Source organism: Anomaloglossus baeobatrachus, chromosome 7 (genome assembly GCF_048569485.1).
Source record: "Anomaloglossus baeobatrachus isolate aAnoBae1 chromosome 7, aAnoBae1.hap1, whole genome shotgun sequence".
Classification (NCBI taxonomy): domain Eukaryota; kingdom Metazoa; phylum Chordata; class Amphibia; order Anura; family Aromobatidae; genus Anomaloglossus; species Anomaloglossus baeobatrachus.
The window spans coordinates 253,078,737-253,106,357 of NC_134359.1; the positions used below are offsets into that span (position 1 = coordinate 253,078,737).

The following is a 27,621-nucleotide window of genomic DNA, read 5'->3' on the forward strand; positions in this document are numbered from 1 at the left end:
GGACGTCCCACTGTCTGGGTCTCCCAATTAGGAGCGAAAAAGAAGAAGGGAATTTTGTTTACTTACCGTAAATTCCTTTTCTTCTAGCTCCAATTGGGAGACCCAGCACCCGCCCTATCTGTTTTTAGGGTTTCGTTTTTTCGGGTGCACATGTTGTTCACGTTGTTTCTTAAGTTCTCCGATCTAGTTATCGGATTGAATTTGTTTTTGAAACTGTTATTGGCTTTCCTCCTTCTTGCTTTGGTACTAAAACTGAGGAATCTGTACTCCTACGGGAGGGTGTATAGCCAGAAGGGGAGGGGCCTTACACTTTTAAGTGTAGTTCTTTGTGCGGCCTCCAGAGGCAGTAGCTATACACCCACTGTCACTACTGTCTGGGTCTCCCAATTGGAGCTAGAAGAAAAGGAATTTACGGTAAGTAAACAAAATTCCCTTCTTCTTCCGTCCTAAATCTTCCATCACCTGTAAGTGATATTTTTGAAAAATGGAAGGAGCCATAAAGTGGAGATCATGAAATGTTAGAGTGGAGGTGGGGGCTGAGTGGTCAGGAGCAGAGGGCAAAAAATTCACCAACACTCTGCTGACCCTATAACTGCAAAGTCCAGACCTCCTCTGGTAATCACATTAGTACAAAACTGTGCCCCCACTGGGAGCTTCATGGCATGGGTCTCCTGGAGAGTTTGCCTACAGTGCATTTTAACTGAAAGAGTGCTCTTCTGTGAGATCAAGAGAGCAGACTGTCAGTCATTACATGTCTCACACTGGTAACTCCTCCTTTCATGTTACATAATCACTGGAGGCAGATTCTCGGAGAGATCTATGTCTGGCCCATAGATCTTAAGAGTTCATTTGCATATTAAGAAAAAAAACTTTTATTTCTCTGGAATAAGACATCGAATCGCAGACATCAAGGTATCAATTTTTTTTCAGCCTTCTAGGAGCTCAATGCCCTATATAAAGGGCTTAGGAGTGTTGATCCTACTGATGGATCCTCTTTAATGCTTCTGCATAGAAGACATTTTGGACAATTGTAGCTTCCAACTTTGTGGGAACAGTTTGGAGAAGACCTTTGACTGTACCTGGAGGGCCATAAATGCAAGGTTTGGGGGAGCTTAGTGTGGAAGAACGTGACTGGTCACACAGAGCCCTGACCCCTCAACCCCTCAAAAGTCTTTGGGATGCACTAGAAAGGTGATTGTGAGCCCGGCCCTCTCCTCCAAAATTAGTGTCTGATCTCACAAATGCTCTTCTTGATGAATGGTCAAAAATTCCCACAGACTCCTTCAAAATCTTGTAAGAGGTATTTCAACTCTTAGAGCTACAAAGTGGGGAACAACTCCTAATTTACATCTAGAAATGTAGAAATCTTCATTAAAGCTCCTTTAGTGTCCCAATACTGTGTCCATATAGTGTAGACTCAGACCCTCCTTTTGGGACCCACATTGATCAAACATTAATGGAGTATCCAGTTGATGATCTACCAATGTCCAACTTGGGAATAACCATTTACTGGGTCTGTTCTGTAAACTGTGTGATGTTTTTATAGAAGGGTCCTCTAAAAATAATACACTGGGACCCCAGAATTAGTTATAGTCTGCAGATGGATTTGGCGGTAAGGTGATAAATTCCCTTATGTACCAATGAATTCAAGGGGCTTTCCAAATAATGCATGGATATGCCAATGTTCTCCAGAGATGGTCTTGCTTTGTAATTGATGGCGGACCTATATGGGTCTGTTCCCCTATTCATCCTATGTATTCAATGCTGGTGAGAAGAAGCCTCGTCTTAGTTCTGATCTCAAGGAATCCCTAGCAAGATCCAGGAGGAGATACTGAGCATGTGCGACCACCAGCAATGGACACATTAGGTGGATGTTCACTGGGATCCACCACTTTTGTTCTATCTATGTGTCTTGGAAGATCATATATTGGTCAACTACTGTCTGCACTCGCCCATAGACAACTGATAATGATCTAATGTCTGTGGGCACCTTGTTATAGGGTTTCCTAAATGTGATGGAAGGATAGGTATACAAATGACGCATACCAAGTAGACTGCATTTGCATAAACCGGTGTTCTGTTTCACCCTTGGCATGAATATTCCAAGACGTGTTCCTGTGTTTACCGCGCTGAACAATGGGCAAATAGAAACTAAATCCGTCTGAAACTGTATCTCCAGGGAGGAATCTGAAATCCGCACTTTGCTCCAGTTGCACAATTAATAACTGCTGACTTTGCAGCACTATCTTGCTGCCCAGTAATGAGGCTCTGCCATCCGCCTCGCAGATACTGCGGCACAGCGGGCACAGAACCTATAATCTAGCTATCCAGCTCATACAAACATTCTGTGCATTGTGACCATCTCTAAGACTCGTACATATAGCTAGATTATTGTTGTAAGTGGACTGACTACTTTAATTTTTTTTTTTCTAAAATATTTAGGTGGTTAAAAATCCTGTTGTAGAAAAGCAAAAAGATGGGAAACCCGTATTAGAATATCAAGAAGATGAGATCCTGGTATGTACAGAGCAGCACCTTCACTCTATACACACCCGCTAAAAAAAAAAAATCTATGTGTTAGATATATATTGAAATATAACATATATAGAAAGTGTGTGTGTGTGTGTGTGTGTGTAATATAGATATATATATATATATAGATATATATATATATATATATATATATATATATATATATATATATATATATATCTCTATCTCTATCTCTATCTCAGACGTTTTTTCATGTTATCATGCCCCTGAGGGTGTGATAACGTGATTTCTATGAGAAGGTGTGACTGGGTGTACACGTCCCGGCATCATTAGGCACACTGTGCGTGAACAGAAGTTGAGATGATGTGCTGTCTTCTAAACGTCTGGTTATGCGCAGTGCTCCTAATGAAGCCAAGAACCATCCACCCAGCTTCTGAAGACCCCTGACATGGCTGTGTACATGTGCGAGATTTCCATTACCTGTGATGACACTGGAAATCATGAGTCTCTGATATATATATATTATTTATATATATATATTATATTATATTATATTATATTTAAATTATTATGCAATATGCATATGCCGAGTGCAAGAACGCGGTCCCGGGAAGACCAGGATCATCCGGCAAAGTAAGAAAACAACCCAATATCCAAACAGGGTGGGTCCTGTGTCCCCCAATGAAAACTCAGAGAAAGAGATTTTACGGTGAGTACACAAACATCCTTCTTTCTCTGTCATTTCATTGGGGGAAACAGGACCATGGGACGTCCAAAAGTAGTCCCTGGGTGGGAAAAGAAGCAAATCACACAGATCTAGACAAAAAAAACCTATGTCGAAACGTGCAGCACCCTTTCATAAGTGTGCAACATCTGTCTGCAACACTTTTCTCCCAAGGTAGGCAACCGCTGACGTCAGGGTGTACACCTGGTAAAACCTGGCTGGACCACGTGGCGGCTCTGCAGACTTGTTCGGCCGACGCCTGGTGTCTGATTGCCCAAGACGCCACTACTGCACGGGTGGAATGTGCCTTTACTCCCCTCGGAGACTTGTTCCGAATCCTGTAGGCTTCCATCTTGCAATCGTAGCCTTGGACGCCGGCATGCCCCCCTTGGGGCTAGTAGGCAGGACGAAACAGACCATCTGACATGCGGAAAGGTGCCGTTCTCGGGACATAAATCAGGAGAGTATTGCACTAGGTCTAGTGTGTGCAAAAAAAAAAACCAAAACCCCTTCCAGGCTGTGAATTGGGGCCGGCCAGAGAGATTGAAGAACGATCTGCTCATTCAAATGAAAAGGAGATACTACCTTTGGCAAAAAACGATGGAGACGGGCGTAGGACAACTGTGTCCTGGTGGAAAACTAGAAACAGGCGACAGGCCTGAGAGGGTTGCCAGCTTGGGCTAGTACCTAGGATTCAACAGGCAAGCCGTGGGTCTGGAAACCGCCATGGTTAGTCTGCGATGGGTTGCGTGAATTTTTGTTAACCATGCTCGCCTGGGCCACTCTGGGGCTATGAGAATCGCTGAGATGCCTTCAGCTTCAATTTTCTTGAGGACTCTTGGGACCAGTGGAAGCGGTAGAAAGATGAATGGTAGCTTGAACCGATTCCACAGGACGATAAGAGCGACGACTCCTAACGCCCGCTGGTCGTGATGACAGGAGATGACTGTGGAACTTGATTGTTGACCTAAGAGGACATCTGGACTACATCTGGAGTCCATCTGTGGAGATCTGTTTGAAACAAATTTCCCTGTTGAAAGACCATTCGCCCAACACTAGGCCTTGACTGCCGGGGAAGTCGGGTGCCGAAATCTACACGCCGGGGATGTGTACTGAAGTTGTAAACACCTGCCCACTGGATGGTCTTCTTCACCTCCCTCAACGCCATGACACTCCTTGTGCCGCCCTGGTGGTTGATGTACGCCACCGCTGTGGCATTGTCCGACTGGAACCTGATTGGTAATCCTTTTATGAAGCTTTGGACATTCTGCAAGGCTCGTAGGATGGCTCTGATTTCTAAGATGTTGATAGTGTTGGGTCTCTTAGTAGGAATGACGTTCCTCCAGATAGCTTGTGGCTGCTGGTCCGCCACAGAAGCGAGCGACGGATTTCCGGAGAAAGATGGAACCTGCGAACCAGGGTAAGTAGAGATTGTCCGATTTTTGTTCAGCAGGGTTAGCTGAAGGGGACAAAGGTGGAAGCTGAACCGCCTCTGTTGACGCCACCATCCGAGTCATGGCAAAAACGTATGGACACCGCACACGAATGGTGGAGGGTCTTGAGGTCTCTTCGGAGGGAGAATTTTTTTTTATTTTTTTTTTTTTTTTCTTTTCTTCTGTATCCTGAGTCTAAAATTACTCTGACCCAGGCGTCCGTGATCCAAGGCAGCCAGACGTGTTGGAAGCGAAACAGTCGTCTCTGCACGGAGACCTCGAATCATTTTAGCATGGAAACGGTGTGATCTTGATGTCGACTTGGATGGCTGGCATGGCCTAAAATGCCGGGAAGGGCTTGTTTTGAAAGACGGACTCTTTCTGTGTCTCTGCGGAGATCTGTTTCTCTTAGGATGGGTTGGGGGACTGAGGTTACGAAAGGATTGGAACCCTGGGGTTGGCTGGCGACATGAGAGACGTCTAGGTGTCAGCTGTGGAAGAGAGGTGCTCTTCCCTCCTGTAGCCTCGGCGATAATCTGATCCAGTCTGTCCCCAAACAGACGACCTCCTGCAAAGGGGAGGGCGGTAAGCTATTTCTTAGAGGCCGTGTCCGCATTCCAGGCTCTGAGCCAGGTCGCCCGACGGATGACCACCGTGTTGCTAGCCGCTTGTGCTGCACAGTTGGCCGCTGACAGGAATGCATTGATTAAGTACTCACCCGCGAGAGCAATCTGTGCCGAAATGTTGACGAACTCTGGATCGCAAGAACCAACGCGAAGACCCCTACGGAGAGTATCGGCCCAGGACACCATGGCCTTTGCGACCCAAACGGCGGCGAAAGCTGGGGAAAGGACTGCGCCCGCCGCCTCAAAGGCCGAACGGGCGAAACTTTCAACGTTTCGATACGTGGCGTCTTGGAGAGATGCCCCGTTCGGGAGGGATAGTACTGTGTGGGACGACAGTCGGGACACAGGAGGGTCGACTACTGGCGAGCCTGCCCATTCCTTCCTGAGTTCCTCAGGGAAAGTGTAGTGTAAAACAATCAACTTACCACTGGTGAACGTCTTGTCCGGTTGTTGCCTGTGCTTGCGTAGAATTTCAGCAAATTCTGGATGGTCACAGAAATGCCTGTGGACACTCTTAACCCGTTTGAAGGATACATGCGAGCTCTGGGTGGAACCGGCGTCCGCATGGAGCTTCAGTGTTTGATTTACTGTTTCCACCAGACTATCCACCATGCGCTTGATATCGGCTGTCTGATCTGAATCCAGCAGCGAGGCGGCATCCGATTCCTCTCCTGAGAGGTCGGACGGTTCCGGAGACCAGTGATAATCGGGACCCGGAGGTGAGAGAGACCTTTGGGAAGAATTTGAAGAGGAGACCCGGCGGGTCCGCTTCTGCGCTCCAGTGGCAGGGTCTGGATCAGACCGACTGTCGTCCTGAGCCGGCTGCAGTAGTGATTGCAACACCTGCGCGGTGGTCAGCGACGCCCTTGAAAGAGTCTACCGACTGGGACAGAAGTCAACCAGTCCGGGGGAGGGGGCACATCGGTGCTCGGGGCGTCATGCACTGTTGCAGTCGCAATGGCGACGGAGGTGCTTGCGGCGTCTGGGGCGATCTGCGTGGGCTGTGGGTCTGGGGCGCAAGCCGAGTAGAGGGGCGTAGCCTGGCCTTGGGAGAATTTTTCCTTGCGGGATGTGCACGCAAAATACATAATAATAAAGGGGACCTGTTTGGAACGGGATGACCTAGAATTAGTCATGGTGCTCAGGGAACTCTCACTAGTGACGCTAGGGAGGAGACAGGCGATGGGAGAAGAGAAGGAAAGATGGAAAAAATATATTCTACTCCCAGCAGGAGCAGCGCTCACCCAGGTCCTGTGTCCTTCCCAGGTCAGTAGTGGTGTCAGAGCTGCGGGGACGGCACCGGTGATCAGCAGGCCCATTCTTCCGCCGAGGAGAAGCGCCATTGGGAAAAGCGCGGGCTTTTTTTTTTTTTTTTTTTTTTTTGAGGGGGCGTGCATGGGGGCTTGTATCCATGCAGGGGGGCGTGGGGCCGGAGGAAAAGCGAGCGAGCGGGGGGGGGCGGAGCGCTCAGGTCTGAGGTAGGCCCAGACTGGGGACAAAATATTTGCAGGCGGCCCTCAGGAGCAGAGCGCTGACCGGTAAAGCACAGGACTTACCTGCGTCCTGTCGGCATCGCTGTGATCTTCGGCCTGCTGTGCCCACACGGTGAGTGTTGTACACCCCTGTGTGACACCGGGGTGGGTACGCTGGGGAGATGTAGCACTGCTGAGCGCTCCTGCGCTGCAGTGCCTGCGATCTTCTCCCTGGGCCCCGGATCTCTGGAGGACGCTCGGGAGATGGAGCACCGCTGAACGCTCCTGTGTCGCAGTGCCTGCGATCTTCTCCCTGGGCCCCGGATCTCTGAGGAGGACGCTGGGGAGATGGAGCACTGCTGAGTGCTCCTGCGCTGCAGTGCCTGTGATCCTCTCCCTGGGCCCGGATCTCTGTGGGCATGGATGGGAAGGCCTGGGCTTGCAGAAGAGCCCTTGCTGCCTCACCCAGAAACACCCCTGGGACGGTACCGTAGGGGAGGACGGGGAGTGTGCCCTTGAAAATACTCGACCCCAAAACAACCCTGGGATGGCACCGTAGGGATGGAGGGGGAGAGGGCCTGACGTCTCGAGCCTCAACACCCCTGGGGACGGTACCCGGAGGGATGGAGCTGGCGAGGGGTGCTCTCTGTTGCAGAGACTTTAACCCTGCAGTAAAACAAAAGTAATAAAATGAAAAGGCTGAGTGACGCCGTAGTCAGAAAAACGGAAAAAAGACAGCTGAGGTGGGCCCAAATAGCAGAGGATATGGGCCTACTTCAGCCTCCTACGACACTAAGCAAAAAAACTGGCATGGATCCACCTCCGGCTCAGGGTGTACACCTCTAGGGAGGAGCTAACTGTTTTTTTGTTTACTTAGTGTCAGCCTTCTAGCCACAGCGCATACACCCATGCTCCTGTGTCCCATGTTCCTGTGTCCCCCAATGAAACGATAGAGAAAGGGTGATAACATGGGAAAAATGGCCAACTAGTCTAGGGAATGAATGACCCTGCGACTAGTTAAGGCCCTAATTAGCATAGAGAAAGCAAGGTTTTTAAGTGTTTTTGTTTGAAGCTTTTTTTTTTTTTTTTTTTTAAAAAAACAAAACAAACCAAAACCCTATGAATTGCATTATACAGGGCTGGTTAGTTAGGGAATTTGGGCCTACAGCCATGAATACTGCTGGGTTAAAGGGCAGAGGGAGCCTGACATGTTCCCTTTTAAGCAGATGGGGGACTCCTGTGTTTTCTGCTTCACACTTTAGAGCTGTCCTCTTCTATGATGATCCTGCCAGTGATGGTAATGACATGTGATCTCTACAGGACAGGAAGTGTCAGTCAATTATGAGTCTCCTTGTAAAAACTGCAAGGTTTCAAGATCATTTTTACCTGTAGATCATAAACCTGGTAAATTAGAAAAAAAAAAACCAACAAAACCGTAAACAAAAATTAAATATTTCAAACACAAAACCTTGTTTTGAAATAGTTTTCTGATGACACATTCCCTTTTAACCCTCCGTCACATACAATATCGGTTCTAACGAGTTCACATACAATGTGACTGTCAGGCGCAGGCTAGAAAAATACCTATAATATCTAATGTTTGCAATTTCAGTGCTCTAAAAGTGATCAGTGACCTTCATAGGGATGTAATAAAAGAGACTACACATAATCAGGTGCAAAAAAAAACAAACTCATTTACTTAACATAAAACTAACTCTGAAATACAAACATTTCAAAACTCCCGCCAAATAGTCCCCAGTTCGACTCTGTCAAAAAACTCTACAAAGAAAATTTATGGAAACAAACTTAATTTTAAGGTACCTTAAGTACTATTAAACACATTCAATCAGAATTAGATCCTGAAGTTTCCCCAGAAAAATTACACTTGCAGATCATGTGATGAATAAAAACATAAAATACCAACCTTATTGAGTGACGTGTTCACATACAATGAGCCTGAGAGATTAGCGCAGTTATATCTGTCCTCCTGAAGCTCTGCAATCCAACTGTGGTATGAGGTTTCACAGAGCTGCTAGAGACAGGAGACTACCTGGAGGGAGAAATGAAGGTAAAAGATGTGCCTGTCAAGCCTCTTGTATGTGACTTAGGGTTAAGAAAGTGAAAATAAATAATCTGGAACCTCCCTGGTTACATTAATGCTGGATTAAAGGAATTTTAAAGACCCCTTCCCATGAAGGGTTTTTTGTTTTTTGTTTTTTTTTTCTTTCTTACACTGCACTACATACAGAGATATAGTAAGAGTATTAATATACTCACCCACCGTTGTCTTCTCCAGTGTCCAGCACTGCTCTGGTCCTCTTCTCAGTGACGTCACTGCTCTGCAGACTGTCTGGGTCACTCTGCTCTCTGAGTGATCCAGAAGTGGCTTTTACAGTGTAAGTCTATACAGTGTCGAACGAGGCTCCATAGCTTTTCCATTGTAAAAGAGACTTTCTTTGTCGCTCCATTGGGAGACCCAGACAATTGGGTGTATAGCTATTGCCTCTGGAGGCCACACAAAGTATTACACTTAAAAGTGTAAGGCCCCTCCCCTTCTGGCTATACACCCCCAGTGGGATCACTGGCTCACCAGTTTTGTGCTTTGTGCGAAGGAGGCAACACATCCACGCATAGCTCCACTTTTTAGTCAGCAGCAGCTGCTGACTATGTCGGATGGAAGAAAAGAGGACACATATAGTGTCCCCAGCATGCTCCCTTCTCACCCCACTGTATGTCGGAGGTGTTTGTAAGGTTGAGGTACCCATTGCGGGTACGGCGGCAGGAGCCCACATGCTGATTCCTTCCCCATCCCTTTTTACAGGGCTCTGGGTGAAGTGGGATTTACCGGTCTCCAGGCACTGAGACCGTGCTCCATCTACAGCCCCTGGAGAAGATGCTGGATGGAGCGGAGTACATCAGGGACATGGCCCTGCTTCCTCAAGGTACTCTGTGTCCCCGTGCATTTGGCGCTCACACCGCAGCATGCTGGGTGTTGTAGTGCGCCGGGGGACATCAGCGCTGCGGCGCCTGTGCCATGGCCTCATTCAGCTTGCTGAAGCAGGCTCACTTATGGGAATTGGTCGCGCCGGCCGCTGGGACTGCGGCGCGGCTGGCACTTGTAGTGCGCCGGGGACTTCAGCGCGGCCTGCGCTTTTACGGCGGCCGCGCTGATAACTAGAGTCCCCGGCTTTTGCGGCCTGCTTCCGTTCGTTCCCGCCCCCAGACCTGCCAGTCAGGAGAGGGGCGGGACACTGGCCACTTCCAGGAATCGCTCGCGCCGGCCGCTGGCAGCGGCGCGGCTGGCACTTGTGGTGCGCCGGGGACTTCAGCGCGGCCCGCGCTTTTACGGCGGCCGCGCTGATAACTAGAGTCCCCGGCTTTTGCGGCCTGCTTCCGTTCGTTCCCGCCCCCAGACCTGCCAGTCAGGAGAGGGGCGGGACGCTGGCCACTTCTATGAATCGGTCGCGCCGGCCGCTGGAACTGCGGCGCGGCTGGCACTTGTGGTGCGCCGGGGACTTCAGCGCGGCCCGCGCTTTTACGGCGGCCGCGCTGTTAACTCGAGTCCCCGGCTTCTGGGCCTAGTCTCCCTTCGTTACCGCCCACAGCCCTGACAGTCAGGGTAGGGGCGTGACGCTGCATAGAGCAGAGCTGAGAGCTGGAGTATGTTTTGCATACTCCACCCCTCTCACTGTGTGCACTGTGAATCCGGATTCCCGCACTTTCTCAGGCACGCCCACGGCTTCCTTCTCTACAAGGACACCGGCAGCCATTAGTGTCAGTTTCTGTACGATACAGAGACAAGTGTGGAAGACCCTGGCATTCTGATAGTCACACAATCGCTGTGACAGGCGTTAAGCAGCACCTGTGGTGCTAACCCCACTAGTGCAGAAGTGCACTTATAGATATGCTTGTACTATATACATTGCACTGTTTGCTCGCACGTTGTATATACCCTCCTGGATTATGCGGAGGAGTTATCAGCATATTCTCTGTGTAAAACAAAGGTGCAGAACCACATGTTTTTCTATACAGCTGGTACAGCATGTACGGCTACACGGCCGGCAGGTTACATAGACTCCCATTGTATGCACTAATGGCCAGGGGATGAAGACGGTGTCTGCAGTATTTACTGACAGATTTTCTGAGACTATGGCTATGATACTAGAAGCCTAGCAGTCCGGACATGTCTCTCACAATATGGGCACTGTTGAATCATTGATCCATGGCCCCCCTCAGTGTGAATAACTAACAGCTCCGGGAATGTCACACGCATCCCAGAGTCACGGCTCTGCACGGACGTCAGTCCCAGACAGCCTAAGTGGGCTCGCTATGAGCGGCCTCGGTTTCATCAGGGTCCTAACAGAAGGACTCGCTGTGTAATGAGGCGGAAGTAGCGGCTCAGGATTCTGATCCTGAGACCGCTCTCAATCTGGATACACCTGATTGTGACGCCATAGTAAATAATCTTATAGCGTCCATCTATAGAATGTGGGTTATTTCTCACAGCTCCTCCAGTGGAGGAGTCAGCTTCACGTATTTTTCTGGACCACTCTGCCTTCAGAGAGGCAGTCCAGGAACACCACGCTTATCCAGATATGCGCTTCTCCAAACGGCTTAGGATACACGTTATCCCTGTCCCCTGACTTGGTCAAGGACTGGACCCAATGTCCCGAGCGGCATCCTCCAATCTCCAGGCTTGTAGCTAGATCCATAGTTGCAGTGGGAGATGGAACTGCAAACTCAAAGATGCCACTGACAGACAGATGGATCTCTGGTCGAAAGCCATCTATGAGGCTGTCGGCGCACCGTTGGCTCCGGCATTCTCTCCCTTGGGGCACTCCAAGCTATTTCAGCTTGTCTTACACAGATTGACACGGTTACACGTACATCTGTGCCGCAGGTGGCATCCTTAACCTCTCAAATGTCTGCATTTGTTTCTTACGCGATTCAGGTTGTCCTGGACTCTGCGAACCGTGCGGCGGTAGCCTCCGCTACTCCGTGTTTTTAAGCAGAGCCTGGTCTGATCGTTAAGTGAATGGAAGGCAGATTCTGCTTCCAAAAAAGGTTGCCTAACCAGTTGCCTTTTTCTGCTGACCGACTGTTTGGTGAGCGTTGGATGTAACCATCAAACAGTCCAGGGGTAAGGATTCATCCTTTCCTCAGCCCGGACACAACAAACCCCAACAGAGCAAGAGGCAGTCGGGGTTTTCGGCCTTTTCGAGGCTCGGGCAGGTCCCATTTTTCCTCGTCCAATGTGGACTCAAAAGGATCAGAGGAGCTAAGATTCTTAGCGGGCTCAGTCTCGCCCAAAAAAGCGACAGTCTGAAAACCCGCTTCCAAGGTGGCTTCCTCATGACTTGCGGCCTCGGTCGGTAGCAGGCTCTCCCGCCTTGGCGATATTTAGCTGCCATAGGTCAATGACCATTGAGTGTGAGACATTCTGTCTCACGGGTACAGGATAGAGCTCACTTCTCGTCCTCCAACTCGATTCTTCAGAATTTCTCCACCTCCCGGCCGGGCCGCTGCTCTTCTGCAAACAGGGTGCACTCTATAGGCAGAAAGAGTGATGACCCCCGTTCCTCTTCAGGAACAAGGTCACGGTTTTTACCCCAAATTCTTTGCGGTACCTATAACAACGGGCCGTTCCGTCCCGTTCTGGATCTAAAAATGCTCAGCAAGCTCGTGGACACCAGGCGGTTCCGGATGGAATCCCTCCGCCATGTCATCGCCTCAAGGTCCCAAGGATATTTCCTAGCATCATTAGGCATCAAGGATGCTTATCCACACGTGCCGATTGATCCAGAGCACTAGCGTTTCTACGCTTCGTTATAGGAGACGAACACCCTCTGTTCGTAGCTCTACCTTCCGGCTAGCGACAGTCCAACTGGTCTTCGCCAAGGTCAGGGCAGCAGTAGTCACAGTCCTGCACTCTCAGGGTCACTCTGTGGTCCCGTATTTAGACGATCTACTTGTCAAGGCACTCTCTTAGGAAACATGCCAACACTGCCCGAACGTTGCGCTGGAGACTCTCTAGAGTTTTGGGTGGATCATCAACTTTTTAAAGTCAGATCCGACCCCGACCCTATCGATAACATATCTAGGCATAGAGTTTCTTACTCTCTCAGCGATAGTGAAGCTGCCGCTAGACAAACAGCATTCACTACGGGCTGCAAGCTCTTCTTTAAGAACCAGTCGCACACATTGAGACGCCTCATGCACTTCCTACGTAAGATGGTAGCAATGGAGGCAGTTCCTTTCGCGCAGTTTTACTGCGTCCACTACAATGGGACATTCTCCGCCAATGGGACGAGGAGTCGACGTCCCTCAACAGAGTCGTCGTTCTTTCTCAGGCGGCCAAGGAATCTCTACGGTGGTGGCTTCTTCTCACCTCTTGGTCAAAAAGAAGGTCCTTCCTATCCCCGTCCTGGGCGATAGTTACGACAGACGCGAGTCTATCAGGGTGGGGAGCAGTTTTTCTCCACTACAGCGCTCAGGGTACGTGGACTCAGCAAGAGTCCACTCTTCAGATCAATGTTCTTGAACACAGAGCAGTGTATCTTGCCCTACAATCCTTCCAACAGCGGCTGGAAAGCAAGCATATCCGACTTCAGTCGGACAGCTCCACAGCGGTGGCATACATCAACCACCAAGGTAGAACGCGCAACCGGCAAGCCTTCCAGGAAGTCCGGCAGGTTCTGATGTGGGTGGAAGACACGGCATCCACCATATCCACAATTCACATCCCAAGTGTGGAAACTAGGAAGCTGACTTCCTAAGTCGCTGAGGTGTGGCCGAAAGAGTATGGTCTCCTCACCCGGACGGGTTTCAGGAGATCTGGCGCCGCTGACAGAGGCCGGACGTCGATCTAATGGCGTCACGGCACAACAACAATGTGCCAGCTTCATGGCACGGTTTCACAATCATCGAGCTCTGGCGGCAAACGCCTTAGTTCAGCATTGGTCGCAGTTCCAGCTACCTTAGGTGCCACCTCTGGCATTGTTGCCCAGAGTACTGCGCTAGATCAAGACCGACTGCGGCCGCGCCATCCTCGTCGCTACAAATTGGCCGAGGATGTTGTGGTACTCGGTTCTGTGGTGCCTCACGGTAGGCTAACCGGGGGCACTACCAGACCAATCAGACTGGCTGTCTCAAGGGCCATTCTTCCATTTGAATTCTACGGCCCTCAACCGGATGGTGTGGCATTGAGTCCTGGAACCTAGTGTCGTCAGGATTACCTCAGGACGTGGTTGCCACCATGAGACAGGCTAGCATACCAACGTCCGCCAAGATTGACCACAGGACGTGGAAGATGTTCTTATCTCGGTGCTCGGCGCAGGGTGTTTCTCCCTGGCCGGTTGCATCGTCTATGTTTCCTTCCTTCCTGCAATCTAGGTAGGAAAATGGGTTGTCGCTCAGTTCCCTTTAGGGACAAGTCTCAGCGCTATCTGTATTTTTTCAGAAACGACGACTTCCTCAGGTACGCACGTTCCTACGGGGAGTTTGTCTTCTCAGCACTCCGTACAAGCGGCCGTTAGAGCCCTGAGATCTGAACAAGGTTCTAATTGCTCTCCAGATGCCGCCTTTCGAGCCTTTGAAGGATGTCTCCCTTCCCGTTTTTCACGGGAAGTGGCCTTCTAGTAACGGTCTCGTCTCTTAGGAGAGTTTCCGAGCTAGCAACGCTCTCATACAAACTCCCTTCCTGGTCCTTCACCAGGACAGGGTAGTTCTGCGTCCGGTTCCGGAATTTCTCCCTAAGGTGGTATCCCATTTTCATATCAATCAGGATATCACCTCACCTTCTTTGTGTCCTCGTCCAGTCCATCAATTTCAGAAAGATTTGCATCTGTTGGTTCTGGTGAGAGCACTCAGGTTCTACTTCCCGCATGGCGCTCCTGCGCCACCCGGATGCACTCTTTGTCCTTGTCGCTGGTCGGCGTAAACAGTCGCAAGCTTCCAGATCCACCCTTGCTCGGGGGCTCGAGGAACCAATTCTTGAAACCTACAGTTCTACTGGGCTTCTGGTTCTCTCAAGGCCGAAGGCCCATTCTACCAGAGCCGTGGGTGCATCCTGGGCATTACGGCACCAGGCTACGGCTCAGCAGGTGTGTCAGGCACCCACCTGGTCGAGTCTACTTACTTTTACCAAGCATTATCAGATGCATACCTACGCTTCGGCAGACGCCAGCCTAGGTAGATAAGTCATTCAGGCGGCGGTTGGCCACCTGTAGGAGAGGGCCGTTTGACGGCCCTATCATGAGGTATTCTTTTACCCACCCAGGGATTGCTTTTGGACATCCCAATTGTCTGGGTCTCCCAATGGAGCGACAAAGAAGAAGGGAATTTTGTTTACTTACCGTAAATTCCTTTTCTTCTAGCTCCAATTGGGAGACCCAGCACCCGCCCTGTTTTCTCGGGGTTTTTCTGTTTTTTCGGGTACACATGTTGTTCATGTGGTATGGTTCAGTTCTCCGATGTTTCCTCGGATTGAATTGGTCTTTAAACCAGTTATTGGCTTTCCTCCTTCTTGCTTTGGCACTAAAACTGGTGAGCCAGTGATCCCACTGGGGGTGTATAGCCAGAAGGGGAGGGGCCTTACACTTTTAAGTGTAATACTTTGTGTGGCCTCCAGAGGCAATAGCTATACACCCAATTGTCTGGGTCTCCCAATTGGAGCTAGAAGAAAAGGAATTTACGGTAAGTAAACAAAATTCCCTTCTTTGTCTCACACATAGAGAATAGAGCGAACCGGCTAGTCTACAATACGGTGACGTGGCTGAGAAGAGGACCAGAGCAGTTCTGGACATTGGAGAAGACAGTGGTAGGAGAGTGCATTAAAACTCACACTACATACACAGCCTTATTAAGAAACAAATCTTTATAGGAGGGCTTCTTAAAACTGGTGATTTTTCTCAAAAAGATTTTAATTTTTTTTTTTCTTGTTAATATTCTTAAGGACAAGGTGTATTCCTCAGTTTTGAAGCAATGCTACAAAATGTATAAGGTAAGACATATATGTATCAGTAGAGACCCCATTCTAAGAACATGTCTTATAATTATGAGACTGCCTGTTACTAATTGATGCAGATTTCTGGTTGGAGTTGAAGGGAAGCTGTCAGCAGGTTTTTGCTATATAATCTTGGGGGCAAGAGAGCCTGAATGCAGGGATGTATCACTTACTGGGCTGCGTTGTGTATTTACATAGAGTACCTGTTTTGTCTGATGTGAATGTAGCAGAGCTCAGAGTTAAACTGTGTATAACCCCACCCACACCCCCATATTGGCACTGTGCATTGTGAGGGAGCTGCTTCTCAGTGGTGGGGGCGGGGTTAGACAGGTAAGCCTGACTGCAATGCCCATGACATGTAGTCCTCCTGCTCGTAAAATGCTGATTGCATTGAAAATACAACTCCTATCGGTAGAGTTGGGCTCTTGTGTTGTATTATTTATGCTGCTCTTGAAATCAATAGCAAAAACCTGCTGACCGATTCCCTTTTTTTAAAGGAGGTTTCCTGTTTAGTGTTTGCTAATTGAGGGGGTTCTGAGCACTAGAGGATACCTTTTATTCTAGCAATAGGCCATCACTTGCTAAATCGTTGTAAACTTAGAGAAAATCCTCTTTTGAGACAAGGATATAAAGAATATCCCTGTGCCCTGCTGGTGTGGGTATCCGTACCATTAGTAAACTTTAGAACTGATGACTTAGTCTGCCAGTCTAGACAGGAGCAAAGAAACTTATAGGTATCACGTTCTGTCTATGATACTTGGTCCTAAGCAATAATCTAAAAATATGTGACCCGTTCTCTGCTCCATAGTGTGAATTAGAAATGATTTATTATGGAGTCTGACTCTTATGAATAATCATAGTCGGGGAATCTGTTATGTATGGGCGGAAGCCTAACTTAAGAGTCTTACAACTTTGTTATCCAACTTATTCGGGTAGTATTGTAAGAAATAGTTAGTAATCCAGTATAGTTAGTAGTAAATCCAGCATTTTACCTGCAGTGTGCTATCCGACTGCCTTATACCCCCATAATGTTACAGTATTCGGTGATTCTTACTCATTGGCATTATAGCTTGTTTGTGCTGCAGATCTTTCTTCCCATTTCACCACCGGGAAGTTCTCACAATTGTCTGCCATGTTACAAATGCAGTGGGGCTACAGCCTGGTGACCAGTCACTAATATATATATATATATATATATATATATATATATATAATCTCTTCTCTTACCTTACATCATCCTGTCTTCTTTGATATATTCTTGTACTGCTTGACTCTTTGCAGAGTCTGCTGTAATCACAAAACTTTCATAACTAACACGCAGCCTCTACAGATATCAAAATAGGGTATTACAAGGAGTTTGTGTAAGATATTTAAAGAGGTTTGCTTAAAGAGATTTTGCACTACTAATGTGCCCCCCCCCCCTTTTATTTGTCCTAACTATTCCTAACTAAAGGTACCGTCACACTAAGCAACATCGCTAGCAACATCGCTGCTAAGGAACAACTTGCTAGCGATGTTGCTTAGCGTGACATCCAGCAACAACCTGGCCCCTGCTGTGAGGTCGTTGGTTGTTGCTGAATGTCCTAGGCTATTTTTTTAGTTGTTGCTCTCCCGCTGTGAAGCACACATCGCTGTGTGTGACAGCGACAGAGCAACAACTAAATGTGCAGGCAGCAGGAGCCGGCTTCTGCGGACACTGGTAACCACGGTAAACAGCAGGTAACCAAGAAGCCCTTACCTTGGTTACCCGATATTTACCTTCGTTACCAGCGTCCGCCGCTCTCAGCTGTCAGTGCCGGCTCCTGCTACTTGCACACATAGCCAGACTACACATCGGGTAATTAACCCCATGTGTACTGTGGCTAGGAATGCAGGGAGCAGGAGCCGGCACTGACAGCTGAGAGCGGCGGACGCTGGTAACGAAGGTAAATATCGGGTAACCAAGGTAAGGGCTTCTTGGTTACCTGCTGTTTACCGTGGTTACCAGCGTCCGCAGAAGCTGGCTCCTGCTGCCTGCACACGTAGCAGAGTACACATCGGGTAATTAACCCGATCTGTACTGTGGCTAGGTGTGCAGGGAGCCAGCGCTAAGCGGTGTGCGCTGGTAACTAAGGTAAATATCGGGTTGGTTACCCTATATTTACTTTAGTTACCAAGCGCAGCATGCTTCCACGTGTAGCGACGCTCCAGCGATCCCTGCCAGGTCAGGTTGCTGGTGGGATCGCTGGAGCGTCGCTTAGTGTGAAATCTCACCAGCGACCTCCTAGCAACTTACCAGCGATCCCTATCAGGTTGTATCGTTGTTGGGATCGCTGGTAAGTTGTTTAGTGTGACTGGACCATTACACTTTCCTAATATACTTCTGTTATCTACTCTGCTCCTGTAAGCTTATCTCTAGGAGGCTTGTAAATACCTTTTCATTATTGTGGTAACTTTGATCCTTCTGGCTGCAGACCGGAATCGGACCAACTGAGCAGGGAATGTCACTTGCGGAAGCTGAGAGGAGAGTGAAGTGTGATCTGGGCATGTGTGCCCAGGCTGCTGTCACTGAGCGAGGCCGCCCCACCAGTGACTTGCCCTGCTCAGTTGGTCTGATACTGGTTTCCAGAAGGGAAGAATCAAAGATACAATAAAGATATTTATGAGCCTCTTAGAGATGGTCTGCTCCTGTAAGCCTAAGTATATTAGAAAAGTGTTAGCTAGGAAGAGTTAAGACAAAAGAAAGGTGGTAACATTAGTAGTGGGAAAATGTCTTTACGCAATTTAGCATCTAATTAACAAAGAGAGCAACCAATGCATAACTCCAAGATTAATGTATACACTAATAAAGTACTGAAATAATTCATAATAATTAACCTTAGAGTGGACTAGGGCAATCGCAACCAATTATAGAAGAACAAAGAAAAAACGACCAACAGAGCCCAAATAGCTGAAAGTGAAAACCTTTATTGGGGTGGTGAGCGGCACAATTACAAGAAGAACTCTGGCAACAGGATTTCACAGCAAAATAGAGGTGCATAATTAAAACACCATACAACACATTATGAACCCATAAATTCAATTTGAATAAGTAACCAGAATAATTCTAATAAACATTAGGGTACCAAATTGGTCAGGTATGTACAAAGACGGCCAAAAACCAAGGGTCGTTGGTGAAATAAGGTTATGGCTATAGATGGCAGAAAGGATTAAGCCAGGTGTATGGCAAAAAAATTGTAGAAGGAACAAACCACTAAGGGTTATATAGATCAAGTTAATTGCCAAAAACATATAGCCTATCTGTACTAAAGAGGGGTCTAAATAGGCACAATATGCAAAAAAACGTTGGAAAAATCCAAGAGGGAAGGACAAACATTATCCATGAGGGACATACCTGAGAGAGAACCAGGAGAGCCTGTGTCAGCGTCCACCTGACGGCTGTTTCGGCATGAAATGCCTATCCCTGACGAAGGCATTTCATGCCGAAACGGCCGTCGGGTGGACGCTGACACAGGCTCTCCTGGTTCTCTCTCAGGTATGTCCCTCATGGATAATGTTTGTCCTTCCCTCTTGGATTTTTCCAACGTTTTTTTTGCATATTGTGCCTATTTAGACCCCTCTTTAGTACAGATAGGCTATATGTTTTTGGCAATTAACTTGATCTATATAACCCTTTAGTGGTTTGTTCCTTCTACAATTTTTTTGCCATACACCTGGCTTAATCCTTTCTGCCATCTATAGCCATAACCTTATTTCACCAACGACCCTTGGTTTTTGGCCGTCTTTGTACATACCTGACCAATTTGGTACCCTAATGTTTATTAGAATTATTCTGGTTACTTATTCAAATTGAATTTATGGGTCCATAATGTGTTGTATGGTGTTTTAATTATGCACCTCTATTTTGCTGGGAAATCCTGTTGCTAGAGTTCTTCTTGTAATTGTGCCGCTCACCACCCCAATAAAGGTTTTCACTTTCAGCTATTTGGGCTCTGTTGGTCGTTTTTTCTTTGTTCTTCTGCAATTTAGCATCTGTATATCTCGGTTTTACTATTACAGGTGACATTAGCGTAAATTGCTGCAGAAATTTTGTGTCCTTATTTCTTACATTTTAATGCGTTCACTAAAGGCCGCTTTACACGCTGCGACATCGCTAGCGATCACACCCGCCCCCGTCGTGTGTGCATCACTGGCAAATCGCTGCCCGTGGCGAACAATATCAACAATATCGCTAGTACGCGTCACACACACACACCTTCCTAACAATGTTGCTGTGGCCGACGAACAAACTTTTTTTTTTTTTTTTTTTTTTTTTAAAGGGGAGGTTCGCGCAGCGTCACACAGCGGGCCATCAATAGAAGCGGAGGGGCGGAGAGCAGCCGCATTAACGTCACTCCCACCTCGTTGCCGGAGGACGCAGGAACGCTGTTCATCTTTCCTGGGGTGTCACACGTAGTGAAGTGTGCTGCCTCAGGAACAACGAACAACCTGCGTCCAAAAATAGCAACGATATTTGGGAATGGAACGACGTGTCAACAATCAACGATTTTTGCCATTTTCCGAATCGTTAGCGGTCGCTCGTAGGTGTCACACGCAACGACGTCGCTAACGAGGCCGGATGTGCGTCATGAATTCCGTGACCCCAGCGATATCTCGTTAGCGATGTCGTTGCGTGTAACGGGGCCTTAAAGTTTACATCATATGCGCCAGATTATTCAGGAAGGTCTCCTATTGGGTCATATGCCAGACAAGCTCTTATACAGTGAGAATCAACACCTTATGCATCTCACCGTATGCCTATTCCCTCCATCCCAGCCTATGGAAGGGAAGGAAGAAACTCTTCTTCATATTACAATGAATGCAGCCAGCAAGTGAATTAAGTAACAAAATATTGTAAAGTGAAATATTTCAGTTCTTGATTAGAAATTTGACTTTACACCCTGAGATGCAATTATGAAAGCGTACAAATCTCCCTTCTCCCTCTTTGTGACTTATCACTAGTGATGAGCGAGCACTACCATGCTCAGGTACTTTTAACAAGCAGTTGGACGCTCAAATGGGCGTCACTCGTGTATCCAAATATAATGGACGTCACTGGGGAACTCAAGCATTTTTACGGAAACTCTTCTGGAAAAAGGCTTAAGTTCCTATTGTACGTGAGTTCAATTGTACTTGAGTCGCGCCAATCCGAACATCCAACTACTCGTTAAGAGTACCTGAACATGGTAGTGCTCGCTCATCACTACTATCACTCAAGTAAAGGGGCAGAAATACACAGTACTGTGCACCCTTCATATCTGGTTATGCTTGGAGGTAGACTATTGATGAATCCTTATACTGCTCACTTTCCTATGGACATTCTATAAAAGTCTTCTGCCAGTCAGACCTCCACTAAGCAAAACTTGTGATATGTTACTATATGTCAACTTTATTTTTACAATGAAACTGTTTGTTTTATTGGATCAATGGAGATGCACTTTACACGGTTGCACCAGTTCTCCTTGGACCTGTGCAAACACTTGGTTTCAAACACATTTCTTCCATAGTCGGTAGACTATTGGATAAAACCTCACTGTGGCCTGCATGTTGAGTAACTGTAGATAGTGTCAATAAGGCCCAATATACAAATTGTCTCTCCAGGGAGGAAGGAGACAAACTCTAGCGCCACCTATTGGAAGTAGCAATCCTACAAGTCAAAAGTAGCCTTTTAAAGGGAACCTGTCACCACTTTTTTTGGCCTATAAGCTGTGGCCACCACCACCGGGGCTCTTATATACAGCATTCTAACTTGCTGTATATAAGAGCCCAGGCCGGGGGTATAATATAAAAAAAACCCACTTTATAATACTCACCTAATGGTCGTGCGGTGGGAGATATGAGCGTCTCCGTTGTCCGGTGCCGCCACCTCCTCTTTCGGCCATCTTCCTCTTCTTTCTGAAACCTGTGTGCATGACGCGTCTACGTCACACACACTCGCCAGTCCTGCGCAGGCGCACTACAGTACATTGATCTGCCCTGCTCAGGACCTGAGTGTGGATGACGTCGGACGCGTCATGCACCGCAGCTAGAGAAGAAGCACAAAGATGGCCAAAAGAGGCAGCACCGGACAATGGAGACACCCATAAAGCCCACCGCACGACCGTTGGGTATCTATTATAAAGTGTTTTTTTATGTTATACCCTCGTCCTGGGCTCTTATATACAGCATGCTAGAATGCTGTATATAAGAGACCGGTGGTGGTGGCAGCAGTTTATAGCCAAAAAAAGAGGTGACAGGTTCCCTTTTAACAAACCTTTTCATATGATTTATACCAGATCAGAACCCCAATTTGCAGTTATGGTGTTTTGGGGTGATTGCCCCTCGTCAGTGCAAACTATGGGAACTGATCTGGCTTATGAGAAGCTATGGTGGGGACAACTGGGAAGACTATTCTCCTTGTGGAGACCTGACAAACCAGTCTGGCTGCCAGTGAGGGGACTTGTAGCTGCAATGACTCTCTGGGAAATATTAATATTGTCTCTCCAGGGAGGAAGGAGACTAACTCTAGCGCCACCTATTAAGGCCCAATATATACGCAGGCCTAATAGGGATTGAGGACGGATGGCATCACACGACAGCTAACAGGTAAACCAGAGATGTTGATGCAGCATGGAACAGCAGAGCTGTGAAAGATGCGCTACACTTGGAGAAACATGGAACAGCAGAGTTGGAAATTTTGTTGCCATTTCAGCCATGAAATTGCAGAGCTGAATTTGGTGCATGGCACCTCGGTCATGAAAAGGCAGAGCTGATTAGGAGCCGCCGAGAGGGCAAGTGGACGGTGTGCCTTGGGAGCCTCCAAGGAGGGGAGATCTTTGAAGCCTAGGGGTGGGCAGGGTGTCTCAGGAGCCTGACGGAAGGGGGGGGGGGTGTATTCAAAGAGCTGAAGGGTCGCGTCAGGAGCCTGCAGGGGTAGAGTGTATTCGAGGACCTGAGGGGGCACCTCAGGAGCTGCCAAAGGTCTGTGGGTGATTTCAAGGGGGGTGGGGGGGTTGTATTCTAGGAGTCAAGGGGGCACCTCAGAAGCCACCGAGGGTGCGGGGTGATCCAAGCAGGGTGCCCTGGGAGTCGCTGAGTGAGCCGTATGGTGACACCCCCCCCCCCCCCCTTTGACCTATACTGAAGCACAGTTTGTGTTCAGGTATTTCCATTGTTCTTGTTTCATTGGAAATCCAGAAAGTATGTCCATAAACCTAACTTACAATGAGGAATAGTACAATGCACTTTACTATATTAATAAATAACATTAAGCACAGTTCTAAGTTGATTACTGTATTTAATTTTTCTTTGTCGCTCCTAATTGGGAGACCCAGACAATTGGGTGTATAGCTACTGCCTCCGGAGGCCACACAAAGCACTACACTTAAAAGTGTAAGGCCCCTCCCCTTCTGCCTATACACCCCCCGTGGGATCACGGGCTCCTCAGTTTTCATGCTTTGTGCGAAGGAGGTCAGACATCCACGCATAGCTCCACTGTTTAGTCAGCAGCAGCTGCTGACTATGTCGGATGGAAGAAAAGAGGGCCCATACTAGGGCCCCCAGCATGCTCCCTTCTCACCCCACTTTTGTCGGCGGTGTTTGTTAAGGTTGAGGTACCCATTGCGGGTACGGAGGCTGGAGCCCACATGCTGCTTCCTTCCCCATCCCCCTTAGGGCTCTGGGTGAAGTGGGATTTTACCGGTCTCCAGGCACTGAGACCGTGCTCCATCCACAGCCGCTGGGGAATCTGCTGGATATGGAGCTGAGTATCGTCAGGGACATGGCCCTGCTACATCAAGGTACTCTGTGTCCTCGTACAGACCGCGCGCAGACACATTGCAGCATTGCTGGGTGTGTTAGTGCGCCGGGGACAACAGCGCTGCGCGCTTGTGCCACTACTCACTACAGCTCTGCTGAGTGAGTTAATGTATTGGGAACTGCCGCGCCGGCCGCTGCTGTCAGTTTACGCTGCGGCGCGGCTGGGACTTGTGGTGCGCCGGGGACTTCCGCGCTGGCCGTGCATATATGACGGCCGCGCTTATTACTCGAGTCCCCGGCTTTTGCGGCCTAGTTTCGCTTCGTTCCCGCCCCCAGGCCTGCCAGTCAGGGGAAGGGCGGGACGCTGTACAGAACATCAGCGCAGAGGGCTGGAGTCTACTTTACATACTCCAGCCCTCACACTGGACACAGTGGGACGCCAGTTTCCCGCACTTTGTCTGAGGCACGCCCACGGTCCGCCCCTCTTCACAGAACGCCGGCAGCCATTCCTGTGTGCAGTCTGAGCTGGAGAGGGGAGACAAGTTCTGGGAGACCCAGACACGGGATTCTGGCGACCACACACCCGCGTTTGAGCGGGCGGTAAGCGGCACCTCTGGTGCTGACCCCACTAGTGCCGAAGTGTACATTTGTATTTTCTTTTTCGCTCTATTGGGAGACCCAGACAATTGGGTGTATAGGCTATGCCTCCGGAGGCAGCACAAAGTATTACACTCAAAAGTGTTAAGCCCCTCCCCTTCTGCCTATACACCCCCCGTGCTCCCACGGGCTCCTCAGTTTTTTGCTTTGTGCGAAGGAGGCAGACATGCAAGCACAGCTCCACAGATTAGTCAGCAGCAGCTGCTGACTAGGTCGGATGGAAGAAAAGTGGGCCCATATAGGGCCCCCAGCATGCTCCCTTCTCACCCCACTTTTGTCGGCGGTGTTGTTAAGGTTGAGGTATCCATTGCGGGTACGGAGGCTGGAGCCCACATGCTGTTTTCCTTCCCCATCCCCCTTAGGGCTCTGGGTGAAGTGGGATCTTATCGGTCTCCAGGCACTGAGACCGGGCTTCATCCACAACTCCTGTGGAGCCTGATGGATAGGAGCCGATACCATTCAGGGACATGGCCCTGCATCTTAAAGGTACTCTGTATCCCTATGGGGACCGCGCACGGCATCACCTCAGCTTTGCTGGGTGTGCTAGTGCACCGGGGACCGCGGCGCTGACCGGGTCTATATGTGCCATTACACACTCAGCGTCGCTGAGTGTGTTTATATGTAAGGGCTACCGCACTGACCGCCGTTGCCACGGGACACTGCGGCGCGGCTGGGACTTGTAGTTCGCCGGGGACTTTCACGCGACCGCGCTTTTACGGCGGCCGCGTTTATTACTACGGTCCCCGGCTTCATTGCGGCCTAGTTTCCCTTTTTCTCTCCCGCCCTCAGCCCTGACAGGCAGGGGAAGGGCGGGACGCTGCACGGAGCGAGCAGCAATGAGGGCTGGAGTATGATTTACATGCTCCACTCCCCTCACCGTGCACAGTGTGAGCGCCCGTTTCGCGCTCTTTCCAGGCCACGCCCACAGCTTCCTCAGCTCGTCAGGACGCCGCAGCCATTCCTGTCAGCTCCACCGACGCTGCAGAGAGGGACATATTCATGGGAGACCCAGACACGGTCTCTGGTGGCCTCACAACCGCTTAGGCGGCTGGTAAGCAGCACATGTGGTGCTAGCCCCATGGTGCTGTATTGTATTGGTACATTATTTGTGTACTGTATATAATTTACACTGTATGAGCACAGTTCTTTCTGGCTATATACCCTATTGTGTCACTCAGGGAAAACTATAGCATGGCGCCCACAAAAGGCAGGGGTGCCAAAACACAGGCTTATTATGTTGCCTGCGCCGCATGTAAGACCCAGCTACCGGCAGGTTCCACTGACCCTCATTGTGTACAGTGTTCGACCCCTGTGACACTTCCTCAGCCGGACCCTCTGCTAAGAGGGGCCCAGGGGGAGCCACCTATTGACAATGTCCAGGTGACGGGGACTGAGTTTGCAGCCTTTAAGGATCAACTCTCTGAGACTATGGCTAAGATACTAGAAGCCTTGCAGTCCAGACCGGTATCTCAGCAAAGGGACTCTGTTGAATCATTGGTCCCTGACCCCCCCCTCAGTTGGACCAACAATGTCCTCACGGGGTATCTCATACCTCCCAGACGGAGGGTTCGGACTTAGAACCTAGCCCCAGATCGTCTAAGCGGGCCCGCTTAGAATTTCCCTCGACATCATATTGTTTAGGGTCTCAGCGGGGGGATTCTCTGGTTGATGATGCGGAGACAGCTGATCAGGATTCTGATCCTGGGAGCGCTCTCAATCTTAATTCTCCAGACGGGGACGCCATAGTGAATGATCTTATTGCATCCATTCATCAGTTGCTGGATATTCTTCCCTCAGCCCCTCCGGCGGAGGAGTCAGATTCTCAGCAGGAGAAATTTCGCTTCAGGTTCCCCAAGCGTACACAGAGTATGTTTCTAGACCACTCTGATTTCAGAGAGGCAATCCAGAATCACCATGCTTGTCCGGATAAGCGTTTCTCTAAGCGCCTTAAGGATACACGTTATCCTTTTCCCCCGGAAGTGGTTAAAGGTTGGATTCAATGTCCCAAAGTGGATCCTCCAATCTCCAGACTGGCGGCTAGATCCATACTTGCAGTGGAAGATGGGGCCTCGCTTAAAGATGCCACTGACAGGCAGATGGAGCTCTGGATGAAATCCATCTATGAAGCTATCGGAGCTTCTTTTGCCCCAGCATTCGCAGCCGTATGGGCGCTACAAGCTATATCAGCAGGTCAAGCGAAAATTGAAGCGGCTGCGCCACAAGTGGCTTCCATTACCTCCCAGACCTCGGCAATTGCGTCTTACGCTATGAATGCTGTCCTGGACTCTGTGAGCCGTACGGCAGTTGCGACCGCCAATTCGGTAGTAGTCCGCAGGGCCTTGTGGCTACGGGAGTGGAAGGCAGATTCCGCTTCCAAAAAGCGTTTAACCGGTTTGCCAATTTCTGGCGACAGGCTCTTTGGCGAGCGCCTGGATGAAATCATCAAACAATCCAAGGGAAAGGATACATCCTTACCCCAGCCCAAGCAGAACCTCTCCCAACAGAGGAGAGGGCAGTCGAGGTTTCGGTCCTTTCGGGGCGCGGGCCGGTCCCAATTCTCCTCGTCCAAAAGGTCTCAGAAAGAACAAAGGAACTCTGATGCATGGCGGTCTAAGTCACGTCCTAAAAAGGCCATTGGGAGCACCGCTAACAAAGCGGCTGCCTCATGACTTTCTACCTCCTCTAGTAGCATCCTCGGTCGGTGGCAGGCTCTCCCGCTTTTGCGACACCTGGCTGCCACAAATAAAAGACCGCTGGGTGAGAGACATTCTCTCTCACGGTTACAAGATAGAGTTCATCTCTCGTCCCCCGACTCGATTCTTCCGGTCCTCTCCGCCTCCCGAGCGAGCCGAGGCTCTTCGGCAGGCGCTGGGCACCCTGAAGGCAGAAGGAGTGGTGGTCCCTGTTCCTCTTCAGCAACAGGGCCACGGTTTTTACTCCAACTTGTTTGTGGTCCCAAAGAAGGACGGGTCTTTCCGTCCTGTCCTAGACCTGAAACTTCTCAACAAACACGTAAAGACCAGGCGGTTCCGGATGGAATCCCTCCGTTCCGTCATCGCCTCAATGTCCCAGGGAGATTTCCTTGCATCGATCGATATCAAAGATGCTTATCTCCACGTTCCGATTGCCCCAGAGCACCAACGCTTCTTGCGCTTCGCCATGGAAAACGAACACCTGCAGTTCGTGGCACTACCATTCGGCCTGGCAACAGCCCCACGGGTTTTCACCAAGGTTATGGCTACTGTAGTAGCGGTCCTCCATTCTCAGGGTCATTCTGTGATCCCGTACTTGGACGATCTGTTGATCAAGGCACCCTCTCTAGAGGCATGCCAACACAGCCTCGACGCTACCCTGGAGACTCTCCAGAGTTTCGGGTGGATCATCAATTTTCCAAAGTCAAATCTGACACCGGCCCAATCGCTGACGTACCTTGGCATGGAGTTTCATACCCTCTCAG

The 27,621-nt window shown here is 49.2% G+C and overlaps 1 protein-coding gene across 1 annotated transcript in view; it reads left to right on the plus strand.

The window, feature by feature from the left end:
* Positions 1-27,621, plus strand: part of CCZ1 (CCZ1 vacuolar protein trafficking and biogenesis associated) — a 149,051-nt gene that overhangs the window by 20,030 nt on the left and 101,400 nt on the right. Inside the window, exons 5-6 of the mRNA XM_075319172.1 lie at positions 2,443-2,517; positions 15,702-15,749. Of these exons, the coding sequence (XP_075175287.1) occupies positions 2,443-2,517; positions 15,702-15,749 (123 nt within the window). The remainder of the gene's footprint in view (positions 1-2,442; positions 2,518-15,701; positions 15,750-27,621) is intronic.